The sequence below is a fragment of the Pseudonaja textilis genome, chromosome 5, assembly GCF_049901715.1.
Source record: "Pseudonaja textilis isolate UNSWEBS1 chromosome 5, rPseTex1.2, whole genome shotgun sequence".
In the NCBI taxonomy this organism is placed as follows: Eukaryota; Metazoa; Chordata; class Lepidosauria; order Squamata; family Elapidae; genus Pseudonaja; species Pseudonaja textilis.
The window spans coordinates 56,724,977-56,748,676 of NC_141994.1; the positions used below are offsets into that span (position 1 = coordinate 56,724,977).

The window sequence follows — 23,700 nt, forward strand, 5'->3', positions numbered from 1 at the left end:
TTAATGAATGCACTGATTTTACAAATGGCAGTAAAAATGACTATTGTGTACCCACAGAAGACAACAAGCAATGGAACATGCATTTATGCATTATGAAAAACCCTTTTAAAAATAACTGAAGGCAGCAAACATACCCACACACCTTCCTCCTCCTATATAAAGTGAGTTGGAATGAGAAAAAGTGACTGGCCCAAAGTCACCCAACTGCCTTTCTTGGCTAAGGCAGGGCTTGAACTCTACAGTCTTCTAATTTCTAGTTTGGTACATTAACCACTAAACCAAACTGGCTCACATATTAATGTGTGACTGGATATGAAGCTACAGTAGTCTTAGGGAGTAGAAGGGAATTTTAATTTCTTCATCTTGGCCAGAATCTTGATTTACTGCCATTTTAGTTTTAGTTTGCAGTTCAAAGAAAGTCTCCAATAGCATTGTAATGAAATGCTAAATAAATAGCATGCAAGACTCCTTTTTCTGCTATGTATTCAAAATGGTCTGTGATTAATATATGCATATATATGTGTATATACTGTATAAGTATATACTGTGTGCACACACACACATGTATGTATGTATGCATGTATGTATGTATGTATGTATGTATGTATATTTCTTTTGAGAGCGGGCATCAAAATTTCATTTTTAATGTGTACCAGTGTGTACATAGAAAAAGTGACAATAAAGGTTATCTTATGTTATCTATAGTTGTGGTAGTTTTGATTAGAGTTTTACTCTATTTTCCGAGAGTTACAATTAGCGTTACAATCCCAAATCTGGACAGGATTCAACTCCTGGGGGAGACTGAGATTTGAAGACCACACATCTTAAAGTTGCTGAAATTGGGAGATGCTTAGGTCAGGGATGTGAAACTTGCATCATCACAGCATCGTCACATGATATATCACAACTTTTTCTCCCTTCACTAAACCCAGCAGGGGCTGCCATTTTAGTTTTAGTTTGCAGTTCAAAGAAAGTCTCCAATAGCATTGTAATGAAATGCTAAATAAATAGCATGCAAGACTCCTTTTTCTGCTATGTATTCAAAATGGTCTGTGATTAATATATGCATATATATGTGTATATACTGTATAAGTATATACTGTGTGCACACACACACATGTATGTATGTATGCATGCATGTATGTATGTATGTATGTATGTATGTATGTATATTTCTTTTGAGAGCAGGCATCAAAATTTCATTTTTAATGTGTACCAGTGTGTACATAGAAAAAGTGACAATAAAGGTTATCTTATGTTATTTATAGTTGTGGTAGTTTTGATTAGAGTTTTACTCTATTTTCCGAGAGTTATAATTAGCGTTACAATCCCAAATCTGGACAGGATTCAACTCCTGGGGGAGACTGAGATTTGAAGACCACACATCTTAAAGTTGCTGAAATTGGGAGATGCTTAGGTCAGGGATGTGAAACTTGCATCATCACAGCATCGTCACATGATATATCACAACTTTTTCTCCCTTCGCTAAACCCAGCAGGGGCGTGGCCAGTGTGTGACAGCCTTGGCTTAGGTGATCCTAAAATACTAAGGAAAGTAAGATCTTGTTAATGTTTGGATGGGATATTATTAGAAAATCCTAGACTGGGAAGTTACAAATAACCTAAACGAGGGCCATAGTTGGCAATGTCTCTGTTGTTACCAAGAAAATTACAGAGATGTTTTAGTGTCCCACAATACTGTTTGAAGGTTTTTAAAACCTTATTTTAAATATCTACTCTATACATTCCTATATAACATGTTTTTAATGCCACAAGATGGCACTCTTGGATATTGTCTAACTCTCATCTGATGTGCCTGTATTCCTGGTATTTTCAAAAGCAGAACAGTCTTATTTTGTTTTTTTAAAATGTTTTTTGCTATGTCTATATGTGAAAAAAGGCTTGACATAACCAAGGACATTGCTAGCAGATACCGAGCCAAGTTTCAGAAAACAAGAGAACAACAGAGACTCTCGTTGGGGTTTTTTTGTTTAAGCATCAGAGTACAATTTGTTATTTCTGAGGTAACATTCCGTCAATCAATTTGCATAATTGCTTTAAACCAAGCGACGGTTTTGTGACATAGTGCAAAATATGTGATTTAGGCTGCTAACTGGTAAAAGCCTCAAAACTAATTAAATCCAATATAGAAAAAAAATCTGGATCAGCAACTGCTTTCCAGGCTCACTTGCAATTGGTGTCTTTAACTTTTCAAATAATATTTTAAAGTTTGGCTAATTACTGGTATACTTGTTTCTGAAAAGGCCTTTTTAAAAATGATTTGAATCCAGAGTACTATTCTGAGAAACGTGATCCAAAGATGTTTTATTTTAATCAAAAGCCAACTGGACTTGGTTGGGTTTTTTTTTTTTCACTTTGAAAATGTTTTGCTTCTCATTCAAGAAGCTTCTTGGGTTCTAACTAACTGGTAGGGAATGAAAATATTTATATAAATCACATAAATAAATATCATGTAAATCCTTCCATTTCCCACTGGTTAGTTAGAACTGAAAAAGCTTCTTGGTTTAGAAGCGAAACATTTTCACAAGAAAATAGAACAAAAAAGTCTTGTTGACTTTTGAGAAAAAAAGCACCTTTGGGACAATCATGACCTGGATGATTGAGATCCCTCAGGGACAAATAGAATAGAATAGAATAACAAGGGAGCTTGAAGTTCTTCTAGTCCAACCCCCTTCTTAGGCAGGAAACTCTATAGCATTTCAGACAAATGGTTAGCCAATCTCTTCTTAAAAACTTCCATTACTGGAGCATTTACAACTTCTGGAAGCAAGTTATTTCACTGATTAATTGTTCTGTCAGAAAATTTCTCCTTAGTTCTAAGTTGCTTCTCTCCTTCATTAGTTTCACCCATTGCTTCTTGTCTTGCCCTCAGGTGCTTTGGGGAATAGCTTGACTCCCTCTTCTTTGTGGCAGCCCCTGAGATATTGGAACACTCCTATCATGTCACCCCTAGTCTCCCCTAATCCTTCTTTTCATTAGATTAGACATACCCAGTTCCTGCAACCGTTCTTCATATGCTGTAGCCTCCAATCCTCTAATCATCTTTGTTGCTCTTCTCTGCACTCTGCAGAGAACTCTGCACAGTCTCAACATCTTTTTTACATCATGGCAACCAAAACTGGATGCAGTATTCCAAGTGTGGCCTGACCAAGGCATTATAAAGTGGTATTAACACTTCATGTGATCTTGATTCTACCCCTCTGTTTATGAGCCTAGAACTGTGTTGGCTTTTTTGGCAGCTATAGCACACTGCTGGCTCATATCTAAGTGACTTTCCACTAGGACACTGAGATCCCTCTCACAGTTGCTACTATTGAGGAAGATACCACATATACTGTACATGACCCAATAACTTCTGTAAAATATGTACTACCTTCCTCACCATATCTGATTTTAGTAAAGGGATTGGCTTTAGAGCAGAGACTGACCTTGCCAGAGTGAAGCGGTGGGTATGGCAAAACCAATTTCTTGTTTCTTGAGTGATTCAACTTTTCTTTGTGCTCTTGATAATAAATATTTGATTAGGGAGCCTTGATCACATAGAGGCATTTTTAAAATCTGTCTTCATGATTTTAAAAAAGACAACATTTGTCCTGTTTTCTTTCACTAGGCTTGAATTGTACAGAAAAATGCCAAATCTGCGAATCCTGGCTTGTGGTGGCGATGGAACAGTAAGACCGATTCCTTTTCATTAGCTTTCCCAACAGTAGGAGGCACTACCAATGATTGTTGGTGAAATTATTAAAATAAAATAGGCTTTAACTGTTTTTAATTGATTTGAATAGTTGAATTTTCTGATTGTTATCTTGAATTTTAACTATGTACATCACTTGCAGTCACATGCAAGAGACATGACCATCTATATAAATTCAATCAATCAATCAAATCTTGCAGATTATAGTTATCACTTTTTCTTTATCCTTCTATCTCTCCGTCTCCCTCCTTCTCTTCTTCCCTCCCCCTGTCTCTCTCCTTGAGAAATAACATAATATTGAAGAATGTAATACTTCTATCCTAACTAGTCAATATCATCTATTAAAAGCTTTAAACATATTTTAATGAGAGTTAGTCACTCACTCCATTCACACATGCTTGTCCAATATTTGTCTTGCAGAACAGAGTATTGATTTGGGTTTTTTTGTGTATGAATGAAACAATTTAAAATTTTTTAATTTTTTTTATCTCTGCCTTGTTCTATTCACACAAGCCAATTACGTTGCAGTAATTAGTTGTTCATCATGATAATATGAGAACACTGAAGTGAAAATCAAAGAATCCTACACATGCTTACTGTCTGGTTTTATTCTTCCTTTTTTTCATAGATGGCTTTCCAAATATATATTTATGGAGGACTGGGCTCATCAGTTTAATGGGTTTGGAGCTCATCTATGCCATGGGACTGGATTTATTGCTTTCGATATCTTTTCCCTTGCATTTCACATTTTGAGCGAATGGGGGCAGTGCCGTCTCATCAGTATGAGCAGTGCCTGATTTATCTTTCTTGAGATTATATTTGAAGGAAATTAATGTGGTGTTGTTCCAAAAGCTATTACATTTAGAAATGAAAATCTTGTTCAAATGGATCTAGTGAATATTCAGTGAGACTACTTATTACTTTGCATTATTGAAAGGAAACAGAAAGGAGAAGATTTTTCTCGTGTCCCTGTTCAGAATTAACCTTTTTTCTGATGATAAATGAAATATTGTCAGTTCAAATTCTTCCAAGCCTCAGATTTTTCCATCAAGCTTCAGAACTAATCAGATGGTATCCTATCCCAAATCCAAAATATCGTCCTAAGGAATTAAGTCTCTGTGAATTATTTTATTATGACTTCTAGCATAAATAACAATGTCATTTCCTAAAATGTTAAAAGCAAAACTTAGCCATATTTAGAACTCCCAAAGTTTTATATATTCAAAACCAGATTTTTGTTTTTATATATCCAAAAACCTGATTCCAAGACAGAACAATTCATTTTTATTAGTGTTGTCCCACATGATTTTCAATGTAGGGCATCTCATGGATTGTTCTTATAGCAATTCTCTTAAATATTTTTCCTTAACTAATATGAATTGGCGGTTGGGAGGGGAATGGGGAAAATATAGATACTCTGTTATTGACATATGGATTGACATCTAGAGCTCTGGTGGCATAGTAGTTAAACTTCAGGCAAACGCTCCACAGAGTGCCACAAAGCACTACAGGATGGTACATAAGCATAAATACTATTGCAATTGCTATCTATAGTATATGTTTTTCTCTTGGACAGGATAAAAACAGAATGCCGTACATTGTTCAGTTATACCATCTATCATATCATTCACAGAGAAAACAAGCTATGGCTGGTGTAATATAGTTCATTCTTTGTCCACCAATCATTCAGATTTTTGCAGTGCAGATATAGTAGCCCCACCCTGTATCTGTTATTCCTTCATCTGTCTATTTCTATGAGTGTTCATGTTCAGAGTCTTCCTCATCAATCTCTTCCATGAACCACACATTGGCAGGAATGAACAGCACTGCCTAGAATTGCAACCATAAACTCTGGTTAGACTCATCTTTCTGTATGGTCTAGAAATTTACTTCCAACTCTGTAACTGTTGATGCTTAGGTTGGCTGGATCCTCTCCATTCTGGATGAGTTACAGCTGAATCCCCAGCCTCCTGTAGCTGTACTTCCACTTGGCACTGGGAATGATCTTGCTCGCACTCTCAACTGGGGAGGGGTAAGTCTGAATACAAGTCTGACTGGTTGTCATTTCACTCTTTGTTGAAAGTGAAGGAGGAGCCTAAACTGTGGAAGGAAATGTATTAAAAATATTCTTCCAATTGGTGCATTATTTTTCATGCATAGAATAGAAAGTTCCTATTTCAACTTTCACTTTTATTACTTTCTTTTTTCCCATTAAATGAAATAAACACAACCATGGCAGGGCTAGTTGGTCCTATACTTGTTATTGTTATTCATTCCCAGTATAATCTAATATTTGTACAACTTTATAATATTTTATGGATTTCTTGTGTCCTGTCTTGTCCATGTTCCAATGATGGGAATTATGAAGATTTAATTAGCTGCTTTTGACTAAATATTGATGAGTATCCCATAGACTAATCAATTAATCATTTATTAAGACAAAATATTATTTACATATGCCTACTTGTCTGTCCTACTTCAGGGATATACTGATGAACCTGTTGCGAAAATTCTCTGTCATGTAGAAGATGGGGCAATTGTTCAATTAGATCGTTGGAATCTTCAAGTGGAGAGAAACCCTGATTTTTCCCCAGATGAAGTTGAAGATGGAACACATAAGGTTGGAGTGAAAACTTTCTCCATAAAGTAGTCTAGAATTGGGAGATCAGAGATCATGCAGAGTGGCTGTGGAATATTTCTAGACATGGAATCCTACTATTTGTTCATTTTGGGCCAGCCTCTCTTTATTTGCTCTACTATGTTGGCTATTTATTGTTTTCAGACCTGTCAACAATTAGCCAGTAAGCATGAAATAAAACCCGCCCACTAGTGAAAATTTTAGGAGTCCTATATATGCAAATCCCTTATGCATCTACTACCAATTCCAATTTATAGTCTACTAATATGACTAGATAATATTGTTCCAAAATTACACACACTCATACCTGAAATAACAAAGTCAACTTTGCTTAGTGAGTCCTAGTGTTTACAATTCTGTTTTATTTTTCTATATTGCCATTCTACAAAGTTTCTTTCTTTCTTTCTTTCTTTCTTTCTTTTTACTTCTGATCTCATCACTGCAGCTCCCCCTCAACGTTTTCAATAATTACTTCAGCCTCGGATTTGATGCCCATGTCACGCTGGAATTCCATGAATCTCGAGGTGAGGGAACTAAAGCTATCTCTCTCAGAGTGTGCATCTAGAAAAAAGGATTAGATACACTTAACATGCGCCCTAAATGTGGCTGGTGTGTCCTTAATGCCTATGGAATAGATATCATTTTGTCAGCTGTGAAGCTACAGTATACAATGGGACAAAAGGGGGATGAAAATTGTTCCTATTCTTAAGAAAATAATAGAAGAGTTAAGGAAAAGGTGAGAAATCTTTTTTTCTCTTTGGTGAGAATAGGTATTGTGTTTATGGTTAGTTTCTGTAAACAGTATCAGCAAAGGATTATCATGTTCCTGTACTCTGAATGAATTAAAGATACTATAGATATTTATTCAAATGATGAGGAAAATGTTAGCTGATACATTTTTATCTATTGTGAAGGTTTCAACAAACAACACATCCCAAATCTTGGTCAGGTTAACAACTAGCAACTAGAGATGATTTATTTCCAGTTCAGAAAACATATTAACATTTAGAATAATCTTGTCTAGCTAATTTTGGCTGATTTAGAAAGCAAAACTTGTCTTACAGAGAACAGCAGGGAATCTTAAATTAGTATGAGATATTTCATGCCAAATATATTTTTATGTAGGTCACCAGAATCAGACTTGGGATAATATTTGCTGTCTACCTTTGCAGTCTGATTTCACTGAAAAATTCTATATCTTGCAGTGAAAGGATGTATTGTATGCACTAATGTACACAAGGAGCATATGTGGATATCTCAAGTAAAAATGTATCATACAAATGCAATAGTAATAGCACTTAGACTTATATACCATTCCATAATGTTTCACAACATTCTTTGAGCAGGTTACAGAATCAGCATGCTGTCCCAACAATCTGGCTCCTCATTTTACTGACCTCAGAAAGATGGAAGGCTGAGTCAGGATCGAACTCCAGACTATGGGCAGAGTTTGCTTGCAATACTGCATTCTAATCTGCATTCTAACAATCTGCCTTTCTTCGTGTAAAAGAAGTCTTACAGTAGTGTGGTATCCTTCTACTGAGAAAAATCTGAACATGATTACTTTGGAATAGATGATAGATGGAATAGATTTGAGGACTTGGAGATAGGTCACACCTAAGAAAATGATCAGATAAAAGAAACCTGAGTTGGGATCAGCATTGTAACCTGAGAAAATCTTTCAGATAAAATCTTCTCATGAAGAAGGAAGGAAGGAAGGAAGGAAGGAAGGAAGGAAGGAGGAAGGAAGGGAGGGAGGGAGGGAGGGAGGGAGGAAGAAGTCCATTCAGTCTTTTAAGATACTGTTACTATTGCTTTACAGTAAAAATAGTACTGACCTACATGACATTGGATTGTTATTCTGACGTACTCCTAAAGGCTGACAATTACTAAGGCATGCATTCATGAATCATATGTCATCCTTGTATAGTAGGCCAGATGCCACATATTCCAAGCATTACTTTTATTAGAATGGATCTTGCAAGTGTAAATATGCAAGTGTAAAAACTGGCACAAAGAAGAGGGAGTCAAGCTATTTTCCAAAGGAGGGGTCTCCAACCTTGGCAACTTTAAGACTTGTAGATTTCAACTCCCATAATTCCCCAGCCAGCTTTGCTGGCTGAGGAATTCTGGGATTTGAAGTCCACAAGTCTTAAAGTTGCCAAGGTTGGAGACCCCTGCTCCAAAGCACCTGAGGGCAAGATAAGAAGCAATGGGTGGACACCAATCAAGGAGAGAAGCAACCTAGAACTATGGAGAAATTTCTTGACAGTTAGAACAATTAATCAGTGGAACAACTTGCCTCCAGAAGTTGTAAATGGAAGTTTTTGAGAAGAGATTGGATAACCATTTGTCTGAAATGCTATAGGGTTTCCTGCCTAAGCAGGGGGTTGGGTTAGAAGACCTCCAAAGTCCCTTCCAACTCTTTTATTCTCTTCTGTTTTGCTTCCCCATCTCCTTTTTTCAATCTTCTTGAAATTAGGAGGGTGCCTGTCTGAAATGTTTTCATAAACCCTTCATATGGTCTTAAGCCATATTTATCTGTTTGTTGACTTATCAAAGTTTCTATATATATTCTCTGTGTCAAGGGGCTTCAAACTTGACAGCTTTAAGACTTGTGGACGTCAACTCCCAGAATTCTTCCTCCAGTCATGTTAGCATAGGAATTCTGGGAGTTGAAGCCCACAAGTCTTAAACTTGTCAAGTTTGAAGTTCCTTGCTCTGTGTATTACAATTAATTCAAAATCTGTGACCTGTGGAAAAATTAGATTTTACCCCTCCAGTTTAGGAATTATGACAATTGTAATCTAGAGCATCTGAAAGGCACCAGTTTATCAGAAGTTGCATTGCATTAGCATACATGCCTGGATGGCGGGAGAATACACAGATGATACCTAAAACTGTTTAGAATCTGGATGATTTATTCCTATGAATTTGGAATATCAAACCTTATTTGTCCTTATTTTCATGCTATCATCAAGCCCAATTGAAAAAATTATCTCCCCCACCTCATTTTTCTTGACATGCCAGATTAAATAAAGGTTTGTCTGCTTGATGAAAAGAGTGAATGCATGTTTTTTTTCCCCCACATTACAAAGGCAGCAAGCAGTCCGATTCACAATGAAGGCTTGTGGAAAGGCAAAGAAATGACAGGGTTGACAGTAGCACTTTTATTCTGTATGAACATGTGTTGGAATACTTGCCAAATATGCTTGCAGCTAAATATTTTGACTGATGATTTCTGTGTTAGAAGTTTTATTTAATAATGAAACCATAATGCTTAATAAAGAATAAATGAATGTTATTCCAGAGATGTCAGTGTAATACATGCATATGCATTTCAATAAACAGAGGAGAGAGAAAAAACTATGGCAAGATAACATGCATATTTTAAAGCAAGATAGCACCTATGTTTACTCTTAATGCTATTCTCTTCTACACACACCTCTGCTTTAACATGATAGAGAAAAATTAGATTAAAAAAAGGTTTTGCTATATTCTTATTGCATATTGCATTTGGTTGATGGGGTGTCACTCAGCTTCTCCCCCAACAACCTCAGATCTCCTTCCTTCTGCCATTTCCTTCTGTCTCCTAGCTCTTACAGGAGCTTAACTGTTAGTTCTTGTTTGTTAAAATGCCACCTGTACCAAGTTGTTTTTCTACTGCTGCCAGGAGCAGAAAATTGGGTATTCCAAAGGATTGGGAGAGCTCTCCTTGTGTCACTTAACTGCCAGTGGAGGCAAACTCATAGTTAATTAGGCCATAAACTAAATATCTTCTATATAAATCAGGGGAAGTAGTGCTTTGGTTTACATGAACATCAGGATTTTTCTCTCCAAAATGCTTTGCTCCAAAGAGTAGGTGAGACATATGAAGCAAATCAGCAATTCTCAGGAAGAAAGAACTGTTATATCAGCATATATTAAGGAGCTTTCCAGAAGAACAGCCAAGTATCCAATGGTTCGGGAAAGTCAGGCACAGAACATAGCCTAATACAAGGGCCTTTAAAATTGGCAAGCTTAAGACTTGTGGACTTCAACTCCCAGAATTCCTGAGCTAACATGACTAGAGGAGGAATTCTGGGAGTTGAAGTCCACAAGTCTTAAAGCTGTCAAGTTTGAAGACCCCTGGTCTAATACATAGACTTTGACTTCTAGATACAGGTAGCCCTTGACTTATGGCCACATAACTTGCTAAGTGAGGCAGTTAAGTGTGTTTTGCTCCATTTTATTATCTTTCTTGCCAGTTGTTAACAGGGTTGTTAAATGAACCTGGCTTCCCCATTGACTTTGCTTGTTAGAAGGTCACAAAAGGTATTCATATGATCCCATGACACTGTAACCGTCATAAATATGAACCAGTAGCCAAGCATCTGAATTTTGATAAAGTGACTATATGGATGCTGCAATCCATATGACAAATGTTGATACGTCACTTTTTTCCAGTGCTTTTGTAGCTTTGAATGGTCACTAAATGTACCGTTGTAAGTCAAGGATGATCTGTAGTACTGTAGGTGACATTATATGTAGCTTCATTCTTGCCTGCAATAAAGAGACTTATCTTGCCAAGCTGTGTCTGAATGCTTCGTGTGGGGTTTCAATTTAAATCCCAAAGGCGCTTTTTCAAGAGACAACTGGATTTTCTTGTTTTTGTTTGATGACGTTTTGCTTCTCATCCAAGAAGCTTCTTCAGCTCTGGCTGGATGCTAGAGAGCTGAAGAAGCTTCTTGGATGAGAAGCAAACATCTTCAAAGAAAAACCAGAAAGTCTAGTTGCCTCTTGAAAAAGCACCTTTGGGGCAATCATGACCTGGGTGATTGAAAATCTCCATAGACATTTAAATTTAAGTGTCTGAAACACAGAGATTTATGGCTATGCCTGATGTGTGACAGGAAATAAAAACAGGATAGTTAATAGATAAAATTGATTTGATTTATATTTAGCTAAAATTAAGCAAAATTAATGTGATTGCTTTTTAATACTTTATGTAATAATGTTCTCTTTCTGCCATATTAAAAATTGTACCTTGGCATCAACTATTAGAAGTTTTTGGGTGCTGCAGCTATCTCTCCTATAAACTATACAAATCAAGAATTTTGCAGTCTTAGGAAATTGGTAATTCAGTAATAAGCTAATGTTCGACATACTATTATTCTTTCTCTCATTTCTTAAGTAAATATTCAATCTTCCTTGCATTATGGAGAGGCACTTCATTACTTAATTTAGATAACATTTCTTCACTGCCAGTTCATATCACCATTTGATTCATTGTTATTTCTTAAAAAAGCTAAGTGTGTAAAGCCAATGCAGTGTTTAATGGACTTTGTAAAAGTTTTTAATTTTTGCTTTCTTTTTCTTCCTTCTTACAGAGGCAAATCCTGAAAAATTCAACAGTCGGTTTCGTAATAAAATGTTTTATGCCGGGGTAGGTTGATGTAGTCTCCTCTTTCCTCTTCTTTCTTTTTTGTTTTTATTTTGAGCAATTAGCAATAAATAAATAAGCCAGTATCTTTCTAAGAGCATGGTCCTAGGCATGTCTAATGAGAAAAAATATCTATTGAGTTCAATAGGTCTTAAAGCTACTTATATCTGTATATAGAATTATTGCATCAAAGGTTTCAAAAGGAACAAGGGTTTTGTATAGATTCTAAGAGAAAAGCAACATTGGCTATTGTTCCAGTGGACTTGTACTTTAGATGAAGAATTAGAAAGACACTTTAGATAAATTTTCACCTATCAGTATGCTTCTGCCTAAATATTATTTATTAGATTAAAAAAAAACCTTTATTATTTTATAATTAATCCAAGGAGGTAAATATATACAATACACCTTCCTTCTCCTCTTTTCCCCAAAGCAACAGCTCTGTGAAGTTAGAGAGTGACTGGCCCAGCTCACCCAGCCAACTTTCATGCCTAAGACAGGACTAAAACACATAGACTCCTGATTTCTAGCTTTATGCCTTAATCCAGGGGTGTCAAATTCAAGGCCTGCGTGTCAGATCTGGCCCATGGGGTGCTTAGATCTGGCCCAAGGGCCCACCCTGGAAACAGCAAAGGATTGGCCAGCGGTGCCTCTGCGAGTGAAAACGGAGGGTGTGCGGCCCTCTTGGGCTTGATTTTCAGCCGTGATGGCCTCCTGCAACCCTCTGCCAGTGAAAATGGAGGCTGCACACGGTCTACCCAGGCTTTGTTTTTTCTGGCAAAATGTTCCAGGAGGTTGTTGTGGCTGAAAATGGAGTCTTGATGAATGACATTGAGCTGGCCACGTCCACCCTACCCATACCACTCCTGCCCCCCCGAGGCAAACACAACCCGAATATGGCCCTCAATGAAATCGAGTTTGACATCCCTGCCTTAACCAGTAGACCAAACTCTCTTCATGCTGTCATACTATGCTAAGTGTATCCAGTTATGGGTACTACTTTGACCCTTGGTTGCAGGTAAATGGAACTCGGTCTCTATGCAGCCAGCAGCCTCCAGAAAAACTAAAGGAAATACCCATGCTAAAAATAAGTGAATGCACCCAGAAGCCTTTAATTCTTCTGTTCATGTATTGAACTGATACAGGATCAAGAGGAGAGGAGAGTGTGAATTATCAGAGAAGAACACTGATTATCCTTCTGGTGTATTTTGGTCTTATTTTCCATTCTGTTGTCTTAATGTTTTCCAATTTAAGGGATTTTTTTAAAGGAGACTACTATGAAGCAGACACTGCTTCCAAATATTTCTATAACTATTGACATGGGAAATAAGTCATAATCAAGAGAAGAAATCACACACTTTGTTTTGCACAGACTGCAAAATGGGGCAAGTTTATTTAAAGTTGCACTTGATGTACAAGAAATACTGTCAAAATTTTCAGGAAAAATTATATTTTGCCTTTCTTTATTGCATCTGTTCCTCTGTAATCTAGGCAGCTTTTTCAGATTTCCTCCAGAGAAGCTCTAGAGATTTATCCAAACATGTGAAAGTTGTGGTAAGTATCAGAGTATTTTGTGTCTTTTAATGATGATAATCTGGGAAATAACCTGTCAGCTTGAACACTTTGTCTGAAGCCTAGAAAAAACATTGAAGACATTTTTATTCATATTAAGATGAGCGAAGGTCATTTTCATTTATATTAACATGAATGAAGGACAGTTTCATTTATATTAACATGAATAAAGGTCCTGGGTTTGGTTCCCGAATTGACCATTTTTAATAGAAACAAGACTCCAATGCCTTTAACTCAAAACAAATGAGAAAAACAGAAAAATAAATTTAGGGGATACACTGTCTTATTTTCTGGGCATAATTGAAATTTCCTTGTTTGACATTTGTTGATGCACATGGAATTTATTGAGGCTGTGCGAATGTTTGAGTGGGGCTTTGTTAAGAAAGGATTGAGGGAACTGCATCTTCAAATCTGCTTTGTAAAACAAGGCATGTCCTCCCTTGTGAAAGCAAAGTCCTCGCATTACTGGATTTCACCTGCTTCATTTTTGTCCTTGGGCACTAGAATCTTTGAAAAATCTTTCAAGACCAGCTCCTTGCCTAACCTATAGTCACAAGCCATGGTCATCCCCATCTTCAAAAAGGGAGACCCCAGCCTAGTTGAAAATTATAGACCAATCTCCTTATGCTGCATCACCTGTAAAGTCATGGAATCAATTATTAACCAATCCATTGTCCTCCACTTAGAGACAAACAACCTATTCTCTAATAAACAATTTGGTTTCAGAAAAAAACTATCCTGTAATCTGCAACTCTTACACTGCAAAAACATATGGACTACACAACTCGATCAGGGCAAAGCAATAGACGCAGTCTACATAGACTTCTGTAAAGCCTTTGATTCAGTGGTACACGACAAACTACTCCTAAAACCAAAATCTTATGGTATCTCTGGACACATAACTGGATAGAAGCATTCCTGTCAAACAGACAACAAATGGTCAAAATTGGGAGTGTCCTATCAAATTCTGTACCTGTCAATAGTGGTGTCCCCCAAGGCAGTGTTCTAGGACCAACTCTCTTCATACTCTACATAAATGACCTCTGTGATCACATTAAGAGCAACTGCGTTCTCTTCGCTGATGGTGTAAAGCTGCTCAATACCACAGACAATACTGCTACTCTTCAAAAAGATCTTGACTATGTATCAGAATGGTCAAACAAATGGCAAGTTCAAATCTCAACAAATAAATGCTCTATCTTACATATTGGCAAAAAAAATATCAGAAAATAAAATACAAGCTGAATAGTCAAGACCTTGTTGATGATCCAAGCTCTGTAAAGTACCTTGGGATACTCATCTCTAATGATCTAAGTGCTAGAGCCCACTGTAACTACATAGCCAAAAAGGCATTAAGAGTTGTTAACCTAATCCTACGTAGCTTTTTCTCTGGTAATATCACACTACTAACTAGAGCAACAAAACATTTGCTAGACCAATACTCGAATACAGCTCATCAGTCTGGAAACCACATTACACATCTGATATTAGCACAGTTGAGAAAGTCCAGAAGTATTTCACAAGAAGAGTTCTCTACTCCTCTACTCGTTGCAGAATTCCTTATGCCACCAGACTTGAAATTCTAGACCTAGAAAACCTTGAATTACGCCGTCTTTGGTCTGATCTAAGTATAGTATATAAAATCTTACATTGCAATGACTTACCTGTCAATGAATACTTCAGCTTCAGCCATAACAACACAAGAGCACACAATAGATACAAACTCAAGGTTAATCGCACCAAACTTGATTGCAGGAAATACAACTTCAGCAACAGAGTAGTCAATGTCTGGAATACTCTACCTGACTCTGTGGTTTCTTCCCCAAACCCCAAAAACTTTAACTTTAGACCGTCTACTATTGACCTCACCCCTTTCCTAAGAGGTCTGTAGGGGGCGTGCATAAGCGCACCAATGTGCCTACCGTCCCTGTCCTATTGTTTCTTTTATTTTTCTTATATGTACCCATTTCATGTATTCATAACTATGTATATACTTATACCTATTATCTTGTAAGCGATTGACAAATCAAATAAATAAAATAAATAAAAGTAGCTGGAAGAGACTATTCCGCATCTGCAGAGTAATGTCTTCTGGCTTTGAGAATTGCTTAAGAAAGCTATGATGAACTGAGTATGTGCCATCAAGTCATTTTCAACCCTTAGCAGCTACATAGATTTTTCCCCATGATGATCTGTCCCTAACCCGATCCTTCAAATTTTCTAATGGTGCCCCCATTGCCATGGTAACCGAGTCCATTTACCTGGCTGCTGGTCATTGTCTTCTTCTCTTTCCTTCAACCATTGCCAGCATTAGAGCCTTCTCCAGAGAGTTGCATCTTCGCATAATGTGTCCAAAGTACAATAATAATTTGAGCCTGGACATTTGTGCCTTGAGTGCTTCTAGGAAAGGCTGTAAGGTGACAAACAACATCTCAGTGGGAAAAATGAAAGATTCATCACACAGGTCTAATCTTTTTTGTTTGCAGCCTCACCTAGCAATAAATAAAATAAGGGGATAAATTTGGGGTGGATGGGTGGGTAGTGTATTTTTATTGACCTAAAGAATTTTGAAAATGTGTGTGCATTACTAATGTGCTTCAGTGTGAATGGTCCCAAGATACTTCTTTGTTCAGAACTGACTGACTGCCTTTTTTCCTAGCTGGCGAAACTTTTTTACACGATGAAGGATATCCTTCTGAGTCACAGAATCTAGAATTACATGGTTTAAAATCTGGGTTCATATAATACACTAGACCAGGGGTTCCCAATCCCCGATCCATGGACTGGCACTAGGCCACGGCATACCAGTAACCAGGCCATGCAAACAAGTGAAGCCCCATCTGTGGGATGCAGGCAGCATGCAAGACCACATCCCCTCCCCCCAAAAATCTTTCTCCATGGAACCGGTCCTTGGTGCCCAAAAGGTTAGGGGCCGGTGCACTAGACTAAGCTAAAATGGGACTGGATTGTTTATGATTCAGAGCATTGAATCTGCAACTGTTTTGGTACTATGGCAAATCACTGTGTTAAGTGATTATAGAAAAATGATTTGTTTAGGTATTTGTGCCCTGTGAACAGAAGTATTGTCCTTTTTTAACTCAGTTTTTTAGGATGTTGAACAAATCCACTCTAGATACATGATTCAATCAGTCACTGAAAGGATCTCACTTCTTATGCTTTGAATTCCTTCAGACCTGGAAGGACATTTTTCATCTTCTTAGTAACACTGACTAACACTTAGTAACACATGATTTTTTAGATTAACAATACAATGATCCCACTGCAGAATCTCTAGAACCGGGGTGTCAAATGTGATTTCATTGAGGGCTGCATCAGGGTTGTGTTTGAACCTCAGGGGGCCACGGTGGGTGTGGCCGGGGTGGGTATGTCCAGGGTTGTGGCCAGCTTGATGTCACTCACATCAAGGATGCCTGTGGTGGCCTGAGCGCTCTGCCCAAGCTCTATTTTAGGCTGCGACGGCCTCCTGCCAAAACTCTGTTTTTGCTGGCAGAGGCACTGCAGGCCAGTCTTTCTTTGTTTCCAGGGCAACCCCATGGGCCAGATCTAAGCAACCCGCAGATCTGGCCCCTGGGCCTTGAGTTTGACATCCCTGCTCTAGAACATATATTGGCCAAATGGATGTTGTTACACCAATAAGCATGCTGCTGAGGATAGAAGGTGCTTGGGAAGAGAATAGAATAAAATAGAATTCTTTGTTGGTCAAGTGTGATTGGACACATAAGGAATTTGTCTCTGGTGCATATGCTCTCAGTGTACATAAAAATAAAAGATACATTCATCAAGAATCATAAGGTACTGTACAACACTTAATGATAGTCATAGGGTGTACTCCCAAGTACTGGTATTACAGTCTTCAACTTGGTATCTTCCAAAGTACCTTTCCACCTGCCAGATCCTCTTAGGTAGACATTCCAATTAAATAACCTGAATCTTGCATGGCAGCCTACGGAGATTCTACTCCTGTTTGTGTCTTCTGGGCACTCTGATTTGTATTGGATATCCACTGCTCCAAGACTGTACTCTTTCCTTAACTTTCAAGATCCTGTTTCTCATCAATTGATTACTCTGTTATGAAGTTCATCTGTTCGTATTTGCTTTCATTTTCTTTCTCTTACTCTCTGGCAGTGTGATGGGACTGACTTGACTTCCAAGATTCAAGAACTGAAATTTCAATGTATAGTATTTTTAAACATACCCAGGTAAATAATTTTTATTCTAGAACTCATATAATTGAATCTTTGTTAAATGTTTCAAAAGAGTAGAAAACAAACAAGCAAAAACCCTGTGGATACATTTATTTGAATGTATTTATTTATCTGTCTTTATTTTTTGCCAGCATGCTCCCTAGTGCTCTCACCTTCTATTTTCCCCACAACAACAACCCTGTGAGGTGGGTTGGGCTGAGAGAATGTAGTTCACCCACCGAGCTTTCATGCCTAAGAAACAACGAGAACTTACAGTCTCCTGATTTCTAGACCAGCACCTTAACCACTACACCATAATCTTCAAATTCTTCCTAGCTTCCTGTTCTTTAATTCAATAGCTTTCCTAGCCATTTATAAGTGCTCTGGTCAAAGTTTATTTGTTGAAGGCCAGCAGATAAAATTAGTTATGAGTCCAAAAAAACTCTCAAGCCTAACCTGTTTTTTTTTAATATTCAGATCAGCAGATTTTTCTAACCCAGACCTTGTTTTGTTTAAGCTTTAGCTTTCCCAAAATAAATAAAGCAAAATGTATTTATTAGGAATTTATTAGTTAGTAGACAAGTAGGTAGCCTGCATATTGACAGGGCTGCAGTCCAAATTTCCTGATGTGATTTTATGAAGCGCTTGAAAACACCACTTGTGAATTTTACTGAAGGTTTAGTGCCTGAATGAACTCTTATTTAGCTCAGGAGGAGGAGAGACACAGAGAAAACAGATTTATTCTGATGCTTTTTTTTAAAAAAAAAATCGGATTTCTCTTTTTGTATGATCATCTGCCTTTCTCCAAATCCATACACTGCTATGTATTTGACTCCATAAAAGAGTCAACTTCTTCATTTCATGAGTGGATGTGAAATACTCTGTTTGTGGTTAGAATACTGTGGATATATCATAGTGTATCATAATAACACAGCACTTCCCTGACCCACTTTTTAAAAAGTATTGTCGCACAAGAAGCCCATAAAACTCTAACCCTCATCAATGAGTCAATCTGCCTGTCATAAAATAATATAACGAAATATTTAGACTTTTATAACAATAGATTTTTTTTAAAGTATCATTTGAGAATTTTTATTTTTAAATTGAACAGGGTCAGCACAAGTTCTCAACATACTTGTTTTCTGGACCATCTGGAGATGGTTATGCTGACTTTTCTTCATCTGTGCTGTATCAGATCTTCTATGCAGGAAGAGCATTTCATAAATATATTGCAATTGAAAAAAAAGCTAGTTTGATATAATGGTGAAAGGCATCAGGTACAAATGATAAGTCCATTTGGTTTTTGTTTTGCCTTAGGCTGGGTGAGTTTCTTTCCGTCTCAACTCTAAGAAGGTAGTGGCAAACCGTTTTTGAGAATGTTGTCAAGAACAGGCTTGTCCAGACCAGGACTCAAGAGTGATTTAAAAATGTGTGTGCATGCACATACACAGACACACAAACATACAAAATTCTTGAAGCCTCCTGGCTAATTGTTTTTTTTTTTTTTGGTAGATTTAATGATTTTCAAAAGCATGTGGGAATTCATAGGGTGCAGGCTACATGTGTTCTCTAATATATATTGCCAAGATTAGAGGGTAACAGAGCTGGATTTCAGGGGTATAATTTGGCCATTTGTTCAGGTTTCGGATGATTTTAAGGAATGTCTCAGGGATGTCTTTGGTGATGTCTTACCATCATCAGAAGACCTTCAGTGGACCTCCAGAAGGTCAGAAGTCTGAACTGAAGCCCTTTCAGTCCTTCAAATGCTACCCACTCTTGATCCAAAGTAATCATTCACACTGCTTTCCTCTTATTCTAATAAAATAAACATATGCATTGATATGCTTACCTATTGTTCAATAGTAAATTCCTAACAGTACCTGAGAGACTCACAGACTTCTATTTTGCAATAAACTGAAGGTGACTGTATGCATAGTATAGCCCAAAACTTCTTGCCATGATTATGACCATTGCTGCCTCTGTGATCTTCTCTTCCACTGCCTCAAAATCTCACTTGGAAGGTCCTTTCCCCAATGTGAGACTTCATTAGTAAGCATCTGCAGAGATCACCTATCTCATATGAGCCTAAAAAAAGCATATCAGAGAATAATGATGCGGTCCCAGAATACCAACCTATATTGATAAAATTACTCTGAAGACTTCTTATTTTGAGCCATCAAAATGGATAGGCAGTTTGAAAGTGCTGGAGGTCTCCAGAAGAGAAACTCTAATGTAGATGCTTCTGATGGCACGTATTTCTCATTCAGATTTTGCATCTTATTCAGAGAACTGCATCAAAATGCAAAATTATACCACCTAGAGAACTAGGTGGTGGGAGGACTGCAGATGGTGGGTCAAGTTCAACCTGTTTCTTCCAACACAAATTGAATATCTTTGTCTCATGGGGGAGCCTGCTCTGGGATTTACACACTTGTCTACATCAAAATAATCTAAGTGTGGTGCCATATATCCCTATCTCAGTTGAAAGAATGGATCTTCATTCTGTGAATCCTTCCTATATCAATAGAATAGAACATAACATAACAGAATAGATGAAAATAATTAGTCCCTGCTTCAAAGGCAAGTCTACATTCTATGTGAAAAAGTGACTCTTAATTTTTCCCTGAACAATTTCTGTAACAAAGGAAAGACCTCTCACCTCTGAGAAGCCATTTGTACAGAACAAAGCTACATATGAGCTTGATTATGTAAGTTTCTGCTAAAGATAACATTGGCTGAATGTTCACTGAAGCCCTTACAGCTTCAACTTCTTTCTATAGGTATTGTGCTGGCACAATGCCCTGGGGTAATCCAGGAGACCATAGAGAATTCGAACCTCAGAGACATGATGATGGTTACATTGAGGTCATTGGATTCACCATGGCATCCTTGGTGAGTATTTTTTTTAAATACATTTCTTCTCATACTAGTTACAGGGCTATCAGGCAATCAGAGCAAAAGAGCAAACCATACAAAATGAATTAAATGGCAATTGGCAATGAGCATTATGCATCTGGCATGCATCTGTATTGGACAGATTTGCCAATTTAAGGAAACAATGGAGGAAAGTTAACCACTATCCACTCTTATGCTTGAAAAAATTGTTTGCATGCAATTGTTTCCTCTCTCAACTTGGTATTTTTCTTCTTCCTTACTGATTTTGAGATGTGGCAGATGACGATACTGCAAGGAGCAATGATTTCTCAAAAGATTGTACCTCTTTCCATGAAAATATCTCCCATGCTTATATTCAGTTTAAACAATGGATGAATTCGATTTCCTGGTTGCCTACTGTTGTGAAAATAGAAGGATTTATCTCATGATATCAGTATTGAACTGAAGACAATCTGTTGTAGACTATTAGCAAGATAAGTCTGTAATGAAAAGTGAGATATTGGCCACACAATTTGGCCATCTTCTATTTAAGATAAGGCAAGAATTGCGTACACTATCTAAGAATCTTTTAAAACTTTCTTTTATTTTGGAAAGGGAAGAAAGGAAGAAAGAAAGATACATACGTTGTTTCCCTCTCTTTTCTCCTTCTTTATGTCATGGAAAGGCTGCTCTTCAAGTGGGAGGTCATGGAGAGAGGTTACATCAGTGTCGGGAAGTGACTCTATTAACATATAAGTCCATCCCCATGCAAGTGGATGGTGAACCATGTCGGCTGGCTCCATCGCTCATCCGAATCTCCCTTAGGAATCAGGCCAATATGGTGCAGAAAAGCAAGAGAAGAACATCCATGCCTTTGCTCAATGAGTAAGTTGGCTACATGTGCTTTTGGGTAGAGGCAAATCTTAAATGTGAGATGTCACAAATGTCAGGTGAAGCTGCAATGGCAGTCAGGAATGAATTAAGGATGTAGCAACTATACTGAACTATAATTCTGTGTGGAGAATTTTAAGAGGCCTCCTCTTTCTCTCAAAGCTTGTCCCTCATGTGTCTTCATCTCCTGTAATGACTGCCATCTCCTTTAATGACCCCATAATCCCTGGGCAATTGAACGGAGCTGAGTGTTTAATGGCTGGACGCCCTTCCTGTCCCCAATGTGGAGTTATATTCAGCAGATACATTTTCAATGTGCCCAGATAGAGAAATATCTGCCTGTACCTGGGATTGAACTCACAGCCTCCTGATTGTGAGGCAACAGCAACACCTCTAGGCCATTGCACCACTCCCTGTGTTGACTGCCATGCTCCATGTTAAATATCTTGAATCTTCTCTAAAGATAGATGAGATCATGCAACAAAATTTCCAGAACTGTCCTTGTAAAAAATGAATCTCTAGTAACAATTAATTACACTAGTCTCTTTCTTTTAATTTCTATTTTCCATTATGTTCCTTCTTGGGCTGAATGAAAGTTTTCAATCCTGCTTTAAGTCTCTTGAAATGAAATAGCATTTTCTTGTTGTGTACCCCACTTTGGGCCTCAGCATGCTAACTCATTTGTAAACCATAGGTGTGAGCTCCTTTGCTATAAACTATTGACATGGAGACATGATCACAACTTTCCTGTCACTTGATTTAAAAGACAAAGGACTAATATGCACAACTAGAGAGCTCCAATACGAGCAACTGCCACTAACTTTCTGAAAAACTGGAACATTAAATTTGACCCTTCATGCAGTGCATCCAGGGATGGGCTGCTGGGGGTCCGCAGGGGTTCGGGAGATCCTCTAGCTAAGATTCTGCACAGTTTGGAGAACCCCCAAATCCCACTCCTGGCTGGCCCCAACAATCCCAGGAGTCACCATGTGGCCCATTTTGGATGCTGGTAAGTGCAGGGTGCATGCAGAGGCTCAGGGAGGGTGAAAAATGAGCCTCAGGGAGGCCAGAAATGAGCTCATTTCTGGCTTCCAGAGAGCCTCCGAAGCCTGGGGAGGCCATTTTTGCCCTCCCGGAGGCTCAAGGAAAGTCTCTGGAGCCCGGGAAGGGCAAAAACACCCCCCCCCCACCGTGGTGCAGGAGGCTGACACCTACCCAGCAACCAGGCAGAGACCCGTTACTAAAATTTTTGAAGCCCACCCCTGAATATATCCCCAGCCCACTGGTAGGCAACTTATTACAATCTATGTATCCAAAATATAATATTCTGATTTGGGTTACCACAAATGGTGCTGTCTGCTTTGCCTACTGCACTTCATTGCATTCTAAGGTGCATTCTACAGCACCAGCTCCCAGGGGTGGGATTCAAAATTTTTAACAACCGGTTCTGTGGGTGTGGCTTAGGTGGTGGGCATGGCTTGGTGGTCATGTTATTGGCTGGGTGTGGCCAACTCAATATCACTCACATCGAGGCACGCATCTCCTCGCCTGGCCTCTCATGTCTGTAGGGAAGCTGCAACAGTCGAAAGTGTGATAAGTCCATAAGTGTGATACGGCTATAAGTCACTTTCTTCAGTGCCATTGTAACTTGGAATGGTCACTCCACACAAGCAAAGTACCAGCAAAGGAGGGGAAAAAAACTCCAGAGATGTTCCTGAGACAGGAAGTCTAGTCCTGCCAAGAATGTAATAAGGGTTAATGGAGAGGCAGTTTCTGTAAGCAACACCAGAATGTTTCCTTCCTGCCTTTCTTACAGGATTAGGCCAATAATTTCTTCTAACAACCAGTTCTCTGAACTGCTTAGAATGTTAACAACCGGTTCTAGCGAATAGGTGCAAACTGGTAGAATCCCACCCCTGCTGGCTCCCAACCTTTTGGAAACCAGAAACTGATTCTGTAGAGAGAGGGTTTTTCGTGGACCAGAGGGGCCGTGGTTTCACATGCTACCTGCATCCCACAGATGGGGATTCGCTTGTTTGCGTGGCCCAGTTTCTGACAATCCATGGACTGGGGATTGGGGACACCTGGGCTTCAGTGCATTGTATTGGGACTCCTTGTCCCTTCCTGGTCACTGTTTATTGTCCTCATTAGCCTTTTTGTCCTTCTAAAGGGTTGGCAGCTGCTTTGTGTTTGTTCTTGGTGAAGGGAAATGATGTAATGCAAGAATTATGACATATGAGCCTGTCTCAAGAAAATTGTCCGTGGTCCTGTCAGGTTATTTGGATCTAAGCATAGGTTGGATGGATTTGATTGCATTTGGTTTTCATTTATCTTGTTTTCACTATACAGAGTGCCAATGGCTCTACAAAATGTATATACAGATA

The 23,700-nt window shown here is 38.2% G+C and overlaps 1 protein-coding gene across 3 annotated transcripts in view; it reads left to right on the top strand.

Moving 5' to 3' along the window:
• Window positions 1-23,700, top strand: part of DGKI (diacylglycerol kinase iota) — a 276,299-nt gene that overhangs the window by 149,454 nt on the left and 103,145 nt on the right. For all 3 annotated transcript variants that reach the window (XM_087934980.1, XM_087934981.1, XM_026698300.2), the window contains 9 exons: window positions 3,631-3,691; window positions 5,633-5,746; window positions 6,197-6,334; window positions 6,798-6,876; window positions 11,722-11,777; window positions 13,266-13,328; window positions 17,493-17,566; window positions 20,332-20,443; window positions 21,111-21,310. In XM_087934980.1, coding sequence (XP_087791106.1) covers window positions 3,631-3,691; window positions 5,633-5,746; window positions 6,197-6,334; window positions 6,798-6,876; window positions 11,722-11,777; window positions 13,266-13,328; window positions 17,493-17,566; window positions 20,332-20,443; window positions 21,111-21,310 — 897 coding nt within the window. The remainder of the gene's footprint in view (window positions 1-3,630; window positions 3,692-5,632; window positions 5,747-6,196; window positions 6,335-6,797; window positions 6,877-11,721; window positions 11,778-13,265; window positions 13,329-17,492; window positions 17,567-20,331; window positions 20,444-21,110; window positions 21,311-23,700) is intronic.